We start from the raw sequence: 16166 nt of genomic DNA, 5'->3' as shown, positions 1-16166 counted from the left end.
ACCACTCACATGACCTTTGGGCTGGTAGAAGGCCACTGCTCCCATTGTACAGATGGGACAACCAGAGGCCAGAGAAACTAAAGGACTTGCCCCCAGCCGCCAAACAGCAGCCTAGAGTCCAGCTCACTTGCCTCCCAGGGCCGGGCTCTTTCCTCTACGTGGTGTCACTTGGCCTCCCCAGGGCGCCCGCCCCCCTCACCAGTTGCGGCGTGGCACTGCACGGGCTCCCAACTTCCGAATGCGTCACACTGGGGCACGTAGGTGCTGGACCGCAGAGGGGTGGATGCCTGTGGGGATCTGCCCAGGTGGACACGGAGTCTCTGGTAGAAGTCAAAGGCTGGAGTCAGGAGAGAGGAGCAGAGATGTGAGTGCCTGACTGGCAAAGCCCGGGCCGCGTAGGCTCCATCCTGAGAATAGCCACACAGACCCTGTTTCAACATAGGCAGCCTTTTTATTTATGTGACAAACACTTCCACCCAAAATAGGCTCACTGAGCAGTGGGTAGGCACTCACCAGATTGCCCATTAAAAATAAAAATGTAAAAAAACATAAAACTAAAATGTCAGCTGATGGGAATTCCCTGGTGGTCCAGTGGTTAGAACTCTGTACCTCCACTGCAGGGCGCACGGATTTGATCCCTGGTGGGGGAACTAAGATCCCGCAAGCTGCAAGGCGCGGCCAAAAAAAAAAGAAAGAAAAGAAAAGTGTCGACTGAAGTTTGAAGGAATGGAATCACTGTTCCTCCTTCTTCAGGAATTCTCATTTAGAGCTGATCAGGTCAACACAGTGTCTTCAGGCACATGAGATAGCAGTGATCACTGATGACACTTATCACACGTTGACTATGTGCCACGCACAGCTGCGTAGCAGCTACCTTTCCTCCTGCGCCCACCCCTCCCCCTCACGAGGACCTGGGACACTGCTACCAGGTTCTGATGGTCAAAGACACTTTGTGGCCCTCAATCTTTTTCTGCGCTGGGCCTGAGGGGAGGGAAGGAAGGAGAAGAGAAAAAAAGAGGAGAAAAGAATCAAGGGTGGTTAAGCAACATTCTCCAGGTTCCCACTATCTGTTGAGTGCTGTTCTAGGCCCCAGGATATAGAGAATAAGACGGGTGCCTTGTCCTCCCAAAGCGACGGCTGATGAGCAAGAGAAGCAGGAAATAAAGATGGCTCTTGGGAGACTCTCACATGTGGTTAAGGAAATAAAGACATGTGAAACCCAATGTTAAGGTGGCGGCAGACATGCCAGGAACATGAAAGCAGGGAGGCTCCAGCCTGTGGGCGTGGGCGCTCGTCATCTCAGTACAGATGTGAGGGGAACACTGCTTGGCTGTTTTGTGGCCCAAGCCCAGAGAACCCCTGACAGGGAATCAGCTAAGCTGACAAGGGGCTGGGAACTCGGGTCTGCTTGGAGATGGACGAATCGGTCCTCCCTGCCAAGTTGGTGCAGGGTCAGCGAGAGGACTGCAGAGACATGGGACCCTGCTGCCAGAGCAGGCTGCAGGTGCTGGAGGATGAGATGGGGCCCTGGGATGAGACCAATCTAGGCTCCGAGCCTGGCCATACCAGGCAGCAGGGGCATGGGACGGAGGCCCGGGGGCCAAACCACCAGCATCGCATCCAGGCTCTGCTAGTTATTAATTAGGTGAACTTGGGCGTGCGACTTAACCTCTGTTTCCACATTTGAAAAGAATCAAAGATGGGGATTATAGCATCATTCTCATGGAGCTGTTGGAGGACCAAATGCAAAGATGCAGTAATCTGCTTAGCACAGGAAGTGCCTGGCCAGAGGTACATTTCAATTAGTTGAAACGTTGAGCTGTTATTAGGCCAGAGCAGTGTCAGTCCTCTGAGCATATTTCTGTTATATGCAGGTACTAAGTTGTGATTTTTGGAATTACTACCTGGATTAGATTCGCTCACATGAGGAAGGTGCCTAAACCCAGAAGTTCCTCAGTTAGGAGGGTTCCTCTCCTTTCCCCCTTGGAGGGGTGTTCCTGAATCCTTGGAAATGGGGGGAAGCCTCAGAACATGCCATGAGGGGAATGGGAGCATTTGGGGCTCACATATTTGAACCTTCTAACCAGAATGCTTGGCTTCCTGGTGGGTGGCAGGCACCATCTGCAATACAAAATGTGAAGCCCTGCCCCCAAGGGGCTCTGCTGGAGGATCGGGGGACATCTTGGAGAGGTGTGCAAAATTCCAGCTTTGGCTGGGATCACAAAAAGCCTTTGTCTTTTCCGGAATCCATGGGCCCAGGGAAACCACAGTCCTGAAGATGACTGAAGAGGAACTAATTCAAGCTCTTGCTTCCTCCAAAGAAGGAACAAGAAACCAGAAGCACCGGGCACTCACTGGACAGAGCTGCCAATCGAATGGCATAATCACTCCCGCTCAGAAACTTCTCCAATAAAGTCTCTCGGGGCAGGGAGAGGCGAGGAAGGGCCAGCTCCTCGTCCGTCAGCCGGATTCCTTTGGCCGCTAGGAAACTCTCTCCCAGAGGGAACCGAGAACTGTTGGAATCCATGACGATCTCTTCTGCTTCCTTAATGAACTGCAGGACACGAAGCTTCACTTGCTCACAAGAGCCAGGACCTAGGGAAGTAAAGACATCACAGACGGATTCATCCACCTCGTGTTGCTCCCTTTGACCCCTTTGAAGTATGTGAGCATGTAGACACACACTCACACACACACACACACACACACACACACACATATTTCTGCCTCTGCTGTTTCCTTCACCTCAGCTCTTTCCACAACCTGAAATGTTCTTCCTGTTTTGTCTCCACAATTGCATTCACTCAACATTTATGGAGTATCTATTTTGTAAGAAGATTAGTAGTAGTTAATGTTTATTTCATGCCAGGCATTGTACTATGAACATTTACACAAACAATTTAATTTAATTTATTAAACAGCCCAGTATGATGTTATTATTATGTGTGTGTTACAGATGACAAACTGAGCCATGGTGAAGTCATATAACTTTAAACAAGCTCCTAGCTGGCAAATAGTTGCTTCAGAATTCCAGTCTAGTCAGTATGACTCTAGAACCAGTGATGTTGACCAGCTGCCTCAAATGGAAGGATGGACAGATGGATGGATTGATGGATAATAGACGGATAAATGCGGGAATGGACGGATGGATGGATGAGTGGATGGACGGATGGATGTATAGACCACAGATGGGGGAACGGATGGATAAATGGGGGAATGGATGAATGGATGGATGAGTGGATGGATAGATGGATATCAAAAGTTGAAAGAAGGCATTGTAATTTAGTAAAGAGTTATTCTTGTGAAAGGGAAAGAGCATGACTCTCAGAGACCTCTGGGTTCAAATGTCAGCATGATCTCTTATCAGCTGTGTAATAATGTACTTAACTTTTCTGAGCTTCAGTCTTGTGATCTGTGAAATGGGGATAATCAGGGAATCTACGCCATAGGGTTTTTGTAATTATTCTATGAGTGTGGCAGCTGAAGTGGTTGGCACATGTCTGGTACATGCTGTCCTTGAAATTGTTACTACTATAAAAAGCCACCGAGCCATATTTATTTCAATCAATCACACTGAATTCAACAGTGAATGTGTTCAGTAGATTCTTCTGAGAGCACAGGATTACCAGAAACTCTTGACACCTAGGATTTGAAGACATTGATTTCTGTGGATGTTCTTGATCAAAAAATCTATTCTCTCAATCCCACGGATTTGGAATCCCTGAAGCAAAAGTTCACATTCAAAACTCTATGCTTACTGCTCATGTCTTTCAGAATAGACTGAAGATTCCATAACTGGACACTTAAGACCTTTGAAAATCTGGCCCCAATTTACCTTTAGTCTCTCCTTCTATAATTCCCTCCTAAGTACCCTGCCCCCCTTCCTACCACCTTTCTCCACCCATCCCCAACAAAGCAGACCCTTTCACAGTCTCCCTGACCCGGCACATCTATTTCCTCTGTCAGGAAGGGCTGGGCAAACATCCCTCACGATCCAGAAGCTGATGCCATGCAAATCTTTCCCCAACTCCCCATTCGGTGAGTAGCCCCATTCTCTGGGCATCCTCCGTCGTGTCTTCTGTGTTCACACTTCTGTTCTATCATTTCAGTTTATTACCCGATGACAAGTCAGTTTCTCACACTAGGCTCTGAGCCGCTGGAGGACAGACACCATAACTTTCTCATGATTGTTTCCCCGTCACACGGCACAGTGCTCACAGTAGGTGGTCCATAAATGCATATGAAGTGAAGAAAGCAAACTGCAAACAGGCCAGAGATGGCAATACGGACAGGACCTGACATCATACCCCTAAGGGCAGGAGCCATCATCCCTGCATGTGTGCAGGAAGTTACTGGTCACCTCCTTACTTACTGTCCGTTGTATTAATCCAGTTAGTTGAGGACTTTCTATGTACTGGACCTGGCACTTTCCATCTATTATCTGCTATAATTCTCACACCAACGCTTTTGAAGTAGTTATCTGTCATAACCCAGCTTTTACAGATGAAACTAAGACTAAGACGGGCGACCTTTCTCTAGCTCACAGAGTAGGAGGTAACAGAACCCGGATTCAAGATGCCTAGGGCTCTGTCTTCTAGGTCCATCCTTCTCAAACTTTAGGGAGCATTAGATCCACATGAGGATCTTGCAGAAATGCAGATTTTGATTGAGCAGATGGAGTCCGAGATTCTGAATTTCTGACAAGTTCCCAAAGTGGTGCTGATGCTGCTCGAGTCTGATGCTATGAGCATCAGGGCTCTGAACCAATGGCCACCAAGCCCTTCTGATAACACACCCCTATCAACGAAAGAGTTTGAACATGCACCCTAAAACATGTGCATTTCTTTATTTATAAAGCATATGTATGTACCGGTATAATAAGGTGCTGGGTACAGTTTTCTCAGCTGTTTCAGCTGTCAACAATTAATGGCAAAAACAAAAACAGAAATGTAAAAGGAAGAGATAAAATACTAAATATAAATGGAAGTTCTAATACTTTCTTCCCAGTGGATTATTCTATAAACCCGGGTGGTCTACTCTACACAACCTCACATTACTCAATGAAAGAGATGGTATATTCTAAGTTCAGCTCCAACGCTTTGGTGAATAAGGTCTCAGAGTGAATAAGACTAGCTACTGAATTTACTAGGTGCTTTTGGTATCAGCAACTCAGGCCCCAAAAATTAGATCCAAAGAGGACCAAATTCAGTCTTAAATCATCTAAAAATACAAGAATGTCCCCGTGTAGGAGACCTGACCATTGGTCCAGAGAATCTCAAAAAATAAATGAGACTTCTTATATAACAGTCATGCTGACATCTGTGTGTTGACTTTGAAGGTCAGCCCATTGCTAGGACTTGACATGTTAAAGGAGAATCCTAGTAGTGGGTCTCCAGGCTGTTCAAGATGCCCAGGGACTTACCGTTCTCATCACATATTCCTATCACCAAAAACCCACTTCTGCTAAAGCCTAAACTTCGGCTAATGTCAAAATAGTGACACTAATTCAAAAAAATACACGCACTCCAGTATTCATAGCAGCATTATTTACAATTGCCAAGATATGGAAGCCACCTAAGTGCCCATAAACAGATGAATGGATAAAGAAGATGTGTATACACACACACACACACACATACACACACACACACACACACACACTGGAATACTACTCAGCCATAAAAAAGAATAAAGTTTTGCCATTTGCAGCAACATGGATGGACTTGGAGGGCATTATGCTAACTGAAATAAGTCAGACTGAGAAAGACAAATACTGTATGATATCACTTATATGTGTAATCTAAAAAATACAACAAGCTAGTGAATATAACAAAAAAATAAGCAGACTCAACAGATACAGAGAACAAACTAGTGGTTACCAGTGAGAGTGGAGGGACAATATAGGGATGGGAGAGTGGGAGGTGCAAACTATTGAGTATAAGATAGGCTCAAGGATGAATTGTACAACATAGGGAATATAGCCAATATTCTGTAGTAACTGTAAATGGACTGTAACCTTTAAAAACCGTTTAAATTTTTTAAAATTTTTAAATAATAAAATTTAAAAAATTGTCTGATTAATTTTAACAATAGCCAGAAAGATCTGGACAATGTTGAACATTGCAAAGGATGAATGGAGAGATTTTATTGGACTTGAACAGCTATAATATTACCTGTAAAATTAACAACTGCTAGTTAGTGAGCTTCTGCTTTGGTAATACCAGTGTTGAATCTGTCTGGCTGCTCTTTCAAACTGATGGCATGGCTATTTGGTGGTAAGGCATTTTAGTTTAAGACACAGAGTCAGCTACATTCTGTTTATGTCATACACCATAGCTTTGTTGTAAGTCTTCTGCCACAAAGCTGCACTCACAGGCCTCCTTCAGCAGCTCTTCAATTAGCCCTTGAATTAACCCCCCTCAAGTATAGATAAATAAAGGCACTTTGAAGACAGAAGCTCTTCCTGAGGTCCAGAGCACCTAGCAGTGTCCTTATAAGTAACAAAACCATCACAATATGTGCTGGTTAACCAAACGATGCACCTACTTAGGACAGATTACTAAAGCATTCGCCATACGGAGCAAGAGCCAGGTCATGTTCACTTTATAGCCTTCACTGGGCTAAGATAATGCTTTGCACACAGAAGACATCCAGTTAAAATTTGAGGCATTGATTTAAATAATCGATTATATGAAAATTTAAAAATGAATTACATTAACTTTGCCGATGCCTGACTGTGTAGATGTAGGGAACTCACTTCCCTTCTGTGAGCCTCGGTGTTACGGACTGAATGTTTGGGTCCTCCTCAAAGGGATGTGCTAAAGCCCTAATCCCCAGTGGGATGGTATTTGGAGGTGGGACCTCTGGGAGGTGATTAGGTTTAGGTGAGGTCATGAAGGTGGGGCCCTCAGGATGGGATTAGTGTCTTAAAAAATGAAGAGACCAAAGCTCTTCCTCTCTCTCTGCCATGTGAATACACAGTGAGAAGGTTGCCTTCCGCAAGCCAGGAAGACGGCTCTCACCAGGAACCGAGTCTGCCGGCACCTTGACCTTCCACCCTCCAGAACTGTGAGAAACAAATGTCTGTTGGTTGAGCCCCTCAGTCTGCTACTCTGTTACAGCCTCCTGAGCTGACTAATACATTCAGTTTTCTCAGTCATACGTTGAAGGGATGTACCTGGCCTTCTCTAAACTCCATTCCAGCTTTGACAATACACTCCCACCAGATACCCATTTTTAAAACCCACAAATTCAGCTCTTCGTGGTTTAACTCACATGCTGGGACCTTGCCGGGCTCGGTCCAGGTTCCTTCCAGCTTTTGACCAGCCTCATCCACACACCAGCAGCTCCGGAGGTCGAAGTGGGCCAGTGGCGTGCTAAAGTCTGAGTAGGGCCCTGGGTATCGGCTGAGCTGGCCGTTTAGGATGTGCCAGAAGACGGAGGGCTCCAGAAGGATATTCCCTCCGGGCTGGGTCAGGTTCCCTTCCAACACTGCCAGCGGGACATCTTGGACTGACGAGTATCTTGCCAGCCCTGGGAAGATGTCTTGTTGGCCAGTCTCATACAGACTTTGAATAAAGAGACGGAAGTTTCTGGAAGCCACTTCTCTGTAGCTCCTGACCTTCATTAGCAGCTCTGCAGGGCTCAGCTCCTGGCCACCACGGTTCTGAGCTCGCCACTGTTCATACCACTCAAAGGCCTGCTCGGGGGGCCCGTCACATTGCACGCGTCTCCACTGCCCGCTGGCACTGCACTGCGGGATATAGATGCTGGAGAGGGTGGGCAGCATGCTGGGATTAGAGACCAGGGCCCGCACCGTCCCAAGGAAGGCGCGCTCAGCCTGTAACTGACAGGGTGTGGGGCCTGGGGAGGAACAAAGCACAGGTACGTCAGGTTAAGAAGTTTAATAAGCCCCGAAGACCGAGATGGAAGACCTTAACTGTCCAAACTCTATCTAACACCTTATACAACCATAGAGATGCCATCAACCTTAAATTTGTAAGTATCATCCAGAAAGAGAACATCCCCATCACTAAATGAACACGGTTGAGACCAGCTGTTGTCAGCACGGCAGACACGTACGTGGCAGTTCCTTAAGGCCAAATAAATCTCCCTATTCACTCCTTAGAATGGTAAACATTATCAAGACCTTTCTGGACAATTTTTAAATCAGCCAGCATAATTTTTTTTTTTTTTTTTTGCGGTACGCGGGCCTCTCATTGTTGTGGCCTCTCCCGTTGCAGAGCACAGGCTCCAGACACGCGGGCTCAGCAGCCATGGCTCACGGGCCCAGCCGCTCCGCGGCATGTGGGATCTTCCCGGACCGGGGCACAAACCCGTGTCCCCTGCATCGGCAGGCGGACCCTCAACCACTGTGCCACCAGGGAAGCCCGCCAGCATAATACTTAAAATGGATAAACAACAAGGACCTACTGTATAGCACAGGGAACTCTGCTCAATATTAAGTAACAACCTAAACGGGAAAAGAATCTGAAAAAAGAATAGATATATGTATATGTACAACTGAATCACTTTGCTGAACATCTGAAACTATCACAACATTGTTAATCAACTATACTCCGATATAAAATTAAATGTTAAAAAAAGAAAACAGCCAGCATATTTTGCCATAACAGAAGTTGGGGCTTTAGCTACAGCGGTAAGGCACTGTGTCAGGGGCCCAGGGGAGAATCAGAGTCTGCAGATTGAATACCCAACAGACTTACATTGCTTGGGTTCTCCAAGTTCACTTTGAGTTCCGGGAATAGGCTGACCCTCGGCGTCCACACAGTAACACTCTGAGTTGAAGCACTGGACAGGGAGGAAGTGCCCCTCACTGGTACAAGAAGGGACAAACAGGCTGGACCCGGCAGGCTGGCTACCCAAGAGGCTTTGCATGCGCATCCTTTGCTTTTCACACTCTGTGGGGCACTTCGGTTGTCCACCTCTGACCCTGGAGCCAGCAAGTTCTTGGCCCTGGGCATCCACGCACCAGCATTCTCCAGCAAAGCACTGGACCTCCTTGTAGCTCCCTTCTGCAGTGCATGATGGGACAAAAAGGCTGCCAGGTGTCTGCCCACAGCCCTGGGAGCTAAGCACCATTTCCATCACGTCACCTAAATCCTTTGCTTTGTCCTCTGGCACAGAAATAGCATGCTGCAAGAAGAGAAGGAATTCTGGAAGCTCCAGGAGGGAAGAAAGGAATTTCATGGCATTTTGATTCTCTTGTAAGTTGATTTCAAAGCCAAAGCTGCCCACAACTGGCTTATTCATAGCAGCACCCCTCTTCAAGGCTTCAGGGGCTTCCCTGGCAGGATTTGAATCCAGTCCCACGGAGAAGGGCTTGGCTGGATCTGCTAGTGCCCATCCATTTTGGAAGCCTGGGAGACCAAGTTGCTGGAAAAGGCGACTGAAATTAAACGTACCTCTTGGGCCCAGGGCTCCAGACAAGTTAAACTGGATGACATTCTCCAAAAATCTCCCTCCAAAGAGGTTTTGCTGGAGTCGCTTTGGGTTGGTGGTGAACTGCAGGGCAAGACGGGCCAGCTCTTGGGAGGGAAGAATCCCTCTGATGGCTTCTTTGAGGAGACTTTCTAGGGCAGCAAACCGTGTATCCTGCCCTTGTACCATTGGGTGGAGAATCCCAGAATCCACAAAGAGCTCCTTGATCAAGGAGGGGCAGGATGAGGCAAATCCAGTGACTCTCTGAGAGCCCGGTCCTTCCTCGGGAGCCAGGAACAAGTCATGCCGGCTGAAGTAGCCCGAGGGCCCAAAGCGGAGTCTGGAAATGGCCCGCCGCCTCTCAGAGGGACAGGACTGGTCTTCAGCTGCAGGAGAAATGCAAACAGAGATGCAAACAGAGAAATGGTTTTACTATCACCAGTAACCCTGACACAAGGCCTCAGATCTTTCTGGTAGTGAGATGAAAAAAGTCAGTCAGGGACCGAATTCACACCTCTTGCTTCTCTGTATCTTTGTATTAACACTTTCTTCCTTCCCCCTGAGCAGAACCCGTGGCTCCCATCTTGGGGAGTAAGGACTCCAGGTGACTTGACTTTCTCTCCTAGATTTCATTACAGGGTGACCTCCCCCTCAGGCTGGGCTCAGAGACACCAGCTCACTTTCTGGAACGTTGACCACACATTCACCACCATGAATGGTGTCTCTTCACCAGGTGTCCTGCCTCGCCCAATATTCAAGTCCACCTGGAACCTCAGAATGTGATCTCACTTGGAATGAGCATCTCTGCAGATGTCATTAGTTAAGATGAGGTCATACTGGATTAGGGTGGGCCCTAAATCCAATGACTGATGTCCTTAAAAAATGCCATGTTACAGAGAAGATACACGGGGAAGAAAAACACAGGAAGATGGATGCAGAGGCAAGAGTGAGGCAGCTATAAGCCAATGAATGCCAATGATTGCCAGCAAACATCAGAAGCTAGGAAGGGGCACGGAAGGAGTCTACTCTGGAGCCTTCCGAGGGAGCGCGGCCCTGCTGACACCTTGATTTCAGACTTTTGGCCTGCAGGACTGTGAGAGAATAAACGTCTGTTATTTTAAGCCACCCAGTTTGTGGTCATTTCTTACGGCCCCCCTAGGAAACTACTATACCAACAAATTCCTATTTGTTTTTAATGAAATGTTGTTTTCCAGTATTCTCCTACTGGAATTCTTAATGGCCTTTAATGCTTCATCATATGCTCTTCATGTGGCTTCCAATTCCTCCTTGTGGGTCATTTCATCTAGGCTAACTCGTTTGTAGTCTGTTTGAGGATAAGAACCATACTTTAAGTGCTATTGGTATTTCCCATAATTAGAAATATTTTCCTATGTTTCAACATATTGATACAGTATTTAGGAATTATGATATTTCCCATAATATAATACAATAATGCCCACTCAGCAAACACACTTAGCACATTCTCCCAGGCTTCTTGACCTTCCCTTGAAATTATTAATTAGATAGTATTAACTCAGTTAACTCAATATATGTGTGGTCAGGTCATTCTATCTGAATATCCTAAGTTGACTGTCATCCCATTCAGAGAGAAGATTTTAAATTCAAACTCCGATTGTCTCAGTCACATAGGTGGAAGGGAGAGAGCTCCATTTTTCTCCATAAAACCATAAATCTTAGAAGTCCTTTGCGATCCACCCACCCGCAACTTTTCCAAATAATTCTTTTCCCTCAATTCACATGGGTGCCAAAAAGGAAGTCAGCCAATTTTCCTCTGTAACCAGGCAATAAAGAGCTGGAACTTGCGGTCAGAGAGAGTGAGAAAGACTGGCAACATCTGAACACATAACACATCCGTCCATGAGGCCACAGCTTCCTCTAATGGATATTACAGCAAGGTATGGAAGAAATCAAGCTCACGGCTCGGCTTACTCTCTTTCCAAATTAAGAGCATATTGTGTCCATTCATTTGTTATGTAGAGTTACCAAGGCAAAAAAAAAAAAAAAGAAAATTCAGATATTCGTTCCATTTGGCATTTGTTTCCATGGAAACAGGACTGATACACCAGAGAGAAAAAGTAAAAAAATATATATGATCCATGCATTTGGAAGTACTTTTGGTTTTAATTTGGAAGACCACAGTTCTTCATTTTTACCTGGAAATTGGAGGGCAAAATATTCTCTGGGTTTTAATAGAACCAAAGTGTAATTGTAAAACTATCTTCAAGGCAGAGCTTCAGAATGTTCTTTTTCTACATCCTCACACTTAGCAGATAGGATGGTACCCAATACTGTGCCAAGAACTCAAAATGTTAAGTTGGAGAAATCAACTGGTTTACCAGGAAGTATTGAAAGAACATTAACACATGTCTATTTTGAGCCTCTAAAAAGACTGTACTCCTCCTTCACTGTTTCAGATCTTGCCCAGGCCATCCAGTTCACCTAAACTGGAAGCCTGCAAGTGCTCCTGGATTCCTCCCGCTCCACCGCTAACACCTTTCAGGGTCTCACTGCAAGGTGGAACAGTCTTTTTTTTTTAAGATTTTCTTTTTTTGATGTGGACCATTTTTAACATCTTTATTGAACTTGTTACAATATTGCTTCTGTTTTACGTTTTGGTTTTTTGGCCACGAGGCATGTGGGATCTCAGCTCCCCGACCAGGGATCGAACTCACACCCCCTGCATTGGAAGGCGAAGTCCTAACCAGTGGACCGCCAGGGAAGTCCCTGGAATGGAGTCTTACTGGGATGCCTGGTGACATATCTCAAGTCCACACCCTCTTCCACAGCCCGCTACTTCTACTTCAGTATTGCTTCCTGTCCTGGGCTGAATAGGCTCCCCAGAACTCATGTCCTTCCTGGAACCTCAGATGTGATCTTCTTTCGAAACGGGGTCATTGTAGATGTAATGAGTTAAGATGGGGTCCTACTGGAGTAGGCTCTACTACTCTAGAGTGCTCTTAATTATAGGATTAAGTGGGCTCTTAATCCTATACAACTAGTGTCGTTACAAGAAGAGGAGATGAGATACAGAGGCAGACACACAGGGAGACAGCCATGTGACAACAGAGGCAGAGTGTGGAGTTATGCAGTCACGAGCCAAGGAACACCAAAGACTGTTGGCGTACAAAAGAATGAAACAATGCCATTTGCAGCAACATGGATGGACCTAGAGATTATCATACTGAGTGAAGTAAGTCAGACAGAGAAAGACAAATATCGTATGATATTGCTTATATGTGGAATCTAAAACAAGGGTACAAATGAACTTACCTACAAAACAGAAATAGAGTCACAGATGTAGAAAATAAATTTATGGTTACCAGGGGGTAAGGGTGGGGAGGGACAAATTGGGAGTTTGGGATCGACATATACACACTACTATGTATAAAATAGATAACTAATAAGGACCTACTGTATAGCACAGGGAACTCTACTCAGTAGTCTGTAATGGCCTATATGGAAAAGAATCTAAGAAAGAGTGTATATGTATATGTATAACTGATTCACTTTGCTGTACACCTGAAACTAACACAGCATTGTAAATCAACTATACTCCAATAAAAATTAAAAAATAAAACAATTACGTTTCTGTCTAAAAACACAAAGATTGTTGGCGACTATCACAAACCAGGAAGAGGCAAGGAAGGATTCTCCCCTGAAGCCTTGAGAGCGAGCATGGCCCTGCTGACACCTTGATTTTAGACTTCTAGCCTTTAGAACTGTGCAAGAATAGATTTCTGTTGTTCTAAGCCACTCAGTTTGTGGTCATCTGTTACAGCCACGCCAGGAAAGTAACATAGGCCCCTTATCTCTCTTCAGGACACTGCAATGACCTTCAAACGCCCCACTACCTGCAGCTTGATGCTCCTGTACAATCTGTCCTCCAAAATGCCTGGGCTGTCTTTCCTACACACCAACCCCACACGGCACTCTCCAGCTTAAAAACCCTCAACAGCTCCTCTGACCCTCCAGGATGAAGCCCCCAAGCCTTTGCTTTGCTATGAAAGACCTTACTACCCCTGCCTTTCAGAGTTCCCCACCCCAAACATACTCCAACATGCTTTTTCTCTATCCTTCTCGCGGATTCACTGTTCATTAGCTCACCAATGCCTATTACAGATCTTCCTCCACTGTGGCGGGGTGACATCCTGATAAACCCATCGTAAGCAGAAAATATCATGAAGTCGAAAACGCATTGAATATCCAACATTGTAGCTTAGCCTCGCCTACCTTAAATGTACTCAGAACACTTACATTAGCGTACAGTTGGGTAAAATCATCTTAACACGAAGCCCATTTTATAATAAAGTGCTGAATATCTCATGTAAGTATTTTTTTTTTTTTTTGGCCTCACCGTGATGCTTGCAGGATCTTGGTTCCCCGACCAGGATTTGAACATGGGCCCCGGCAGTGAAAGTGCCAAGTCCTAACCACTAGATGGCCAGGGAATTCCCTCATGCAATTTATTGGATACTGTACTGAAAGGGAAAGACAGCATAGCTGTCTGGGTACAGAATGGTCATAAGTGTATGGGTTACAATCGAGTGGCTAATGGGGGGAGCTGCGGCTCACTGCCGTTGCCCATCATCACGAGAAAGTTTCATACCGCATATCTCTAGGCCGGGAAATGATCGAGATTCAAAGCACTGTTTCTACTGAATGTGTATCATTTTCGCACCATTGCAAAGTCAAAAAATTGTAAGTCAAACCATCATAAGTTGGGACCCTTTCATATTTATATCCTTATAATTTTGTTTCTCCTGCTCTTTGTAGAGAGAACACCTCTCTTTATTTTCCTCCTTCAGGAAACATCTTTATTTTAGAAGATGTTCAACAAGTGTCACCTCTTCCATGAAGCCTTCCTGGATATTTCCTTGTAATACATGCTGCGAGATAGGATTGACCCGGTTCTGCTCTGTGCTCCTTCAGCTATCAGCACACACTTCTCTCATGGCACGTGTACACTTAATTCTTCTACTATTCTCTGAGCTCCCTGAGGAAGCAACCATGCCTGATGCAGGACAAGAAATGTGCTGGAAATTAATGATGATAAACAGGTTTGCATCATGTTGAACCTGAAAGGCCTGTGGGGGCACCCTCAGGAGGCAGTGGAATTAATGGGTTATGAAGAGGTCCATCTGGAGAGACACTTAAAGTCACATAACCTGACGAGAACAAGAGAGGAGGCCTGGAGAGGACACCCACCACAGGACGGAGGCTCCCCTTGACGCCGCGTCCCCTGGATCTCCCGTCCCTGGGCGTCCACACACCAGCACGGTCCATCCCTCTGGCACTGTACCGCCTGGTACTCCCCATCTGGGCGGCAGCTCGGAGCGTAGGGGTGACCGAAGCTGGTGGCTGTAAACCGCTCCACTTCACATTTCGTGGGGCCTACAAGAGATCCGCGTGGTAAAGGAAAGGACAGTTGGTGTGTTTACAGCGTGCGTTCTGGGCGCTGGTAAGACTGTTTCAATCACTGCACCCACTTTGCTGGGACAGCCACAGAGACTGCAGCGACTTGAAACCCGAGTGGTTTTCTCCTAGCAGAAACACACACATCTGCCGTCGGCTTAGTACTTACATCGGAATCTGCCAGAGATGACTAGCTGCACCGCTAGGAACCGTCTCTGCAGTATTCGGTACAGGGTGGTCTCAGTGAAGGTGGAAGCAAGGTCCAGGCCAGCAAAAACGGTGTCGTAAATTTCATCGAGTAGCAGCTCCAAACCTGAGCCAAGACAGCAAGCGTTTGGAGGGATGGGTTCATTCAGACAGGAGGCCCTGACCTCGCTGCGTAAACAGATACGAAGAGGCCAGAGCCTCCACTGGCATCATTGTGCTTTGGGTCTGAACAAGGCTTTAATGGTTTTCAAAGTCAGGGCGGCTGTGTATGGTTGCACAGTTTGTTCACAGCACAAGGGAGCACAGCTGAGAGAGTGAGAGATTGCAGTCCATCCTGGGTCCTACTTGCCACGCTTGGAGCTGCATCTGCGCAGGGGAGGGGTGGGTCGGGGCAGGGGCTGGGCACCTCTTTCCAGTGTGTGCAAAGGCACCACGTAGACTAGCAGCAGCTGTGTTTAAAGGACCACCCCTGAAAGTTTGCGAAGGCCACGCCCTCCTCCATATCCAGGGCAGCCCAGCCGCTGTTTCTGATTGACAGGGAGTGACATTTAGGCTCTCGGGTCTGGCGAATGCGCTTACCTGTCTCAGCCAGCTCCCGCCCTTGGCTGTCCACACAGTGACAATACCCAGACACCTCCGGAAACCTTCTGCGAAAGGAACTGAAGGTCACAAATGCATCTGGGAACCTAAGAGACAATGGATTTATGACCACCGTTTCATAAAAAGCAAGTCATCATGAGCTCTTCCTGTAGAAATAAATTAATGTGGCCTCATTTCATCTGGGGAAAAGAAATGGCTGCTTCTTTATTTCATGCCATTTGCTCCATGCTTCTTGCAGTAAATGTATTTTTTTTTTTTTTCTAAATTGGTTGTCCTTGGCCAGAGCGAGGCTGGACCTGTGAAAATAAAGCTGTGCTTGGCTGTCATCCACTAATTAGCATTTTTCTCACTCGTGGCATTTGACCAATTTATGCCCAAGCGTGTGTCTCATAGGACCAGGCAGAAAACAGTTAATGAGCATTGCATTAACAAGTTCCTTTACCAGAATATAACCCTAGAGACTAAGGGCCAAGTGTGCTTTACAG

General features: G+C 46.3%; 1 protein-coding gene across 1 annotated transcript in view; it reads right to left on the bottom strand.

Annotated features, from left to right (window-relative positions):
* Positions 1 to 16166, bottom strand: part of TG (thyroglobulin) — a 241822-nt gene that overhangs the window by 215871 nt on the left and 9785 nt on the right. Inside the window, exons 6-12 of the mRNA XM_030875854.2 lie at positions 15661 to 15767; positions 15044 to 15187; positions 14668 to 14853; positions 8727 to 9827; positions 7276 to 7863; positions 2356 to 2595; positions 200 to 337 (exon numbers count right to left, since the gene is read on the bottom strand). Coding sequence (XP_030731714.2) covers positions 200 to 337; positions 2356 to 2595; positions 7276 to 7863; positions 8727 to 9827; positions 14668 to 14853; positions 15044 to 15187; positions 15661 to 15767 — 2504 coding nt within the window. The remainder of the gene's footprint in view (positions 1 to 199; positions 338 to 2355; positions 2596 to 7275; positions 7864 to 8726; positions 9828 to 14667; positions 14854 to 15043; positions 15188 to 15660; positions 15768 to 16166) is intronic.

Source organism: Globicephala melas, chromosome 17 (genome assembly GCF_963455315.2).
Source record: "Globicephala melas chromosome 17, mGloMel1.2, whole genome shotgun sequence".
NCBI lineage: Eukaryota > Metazoa > Chordata > Mammalia > Artiodactyla > Delphinidae > Globicephala > Globicephala melas.
The sequence above is the reverse complement of the archived record's forward strand: the minus strand, read 5'-3'. Positions and strand labels throughout refer to the sequence as shown.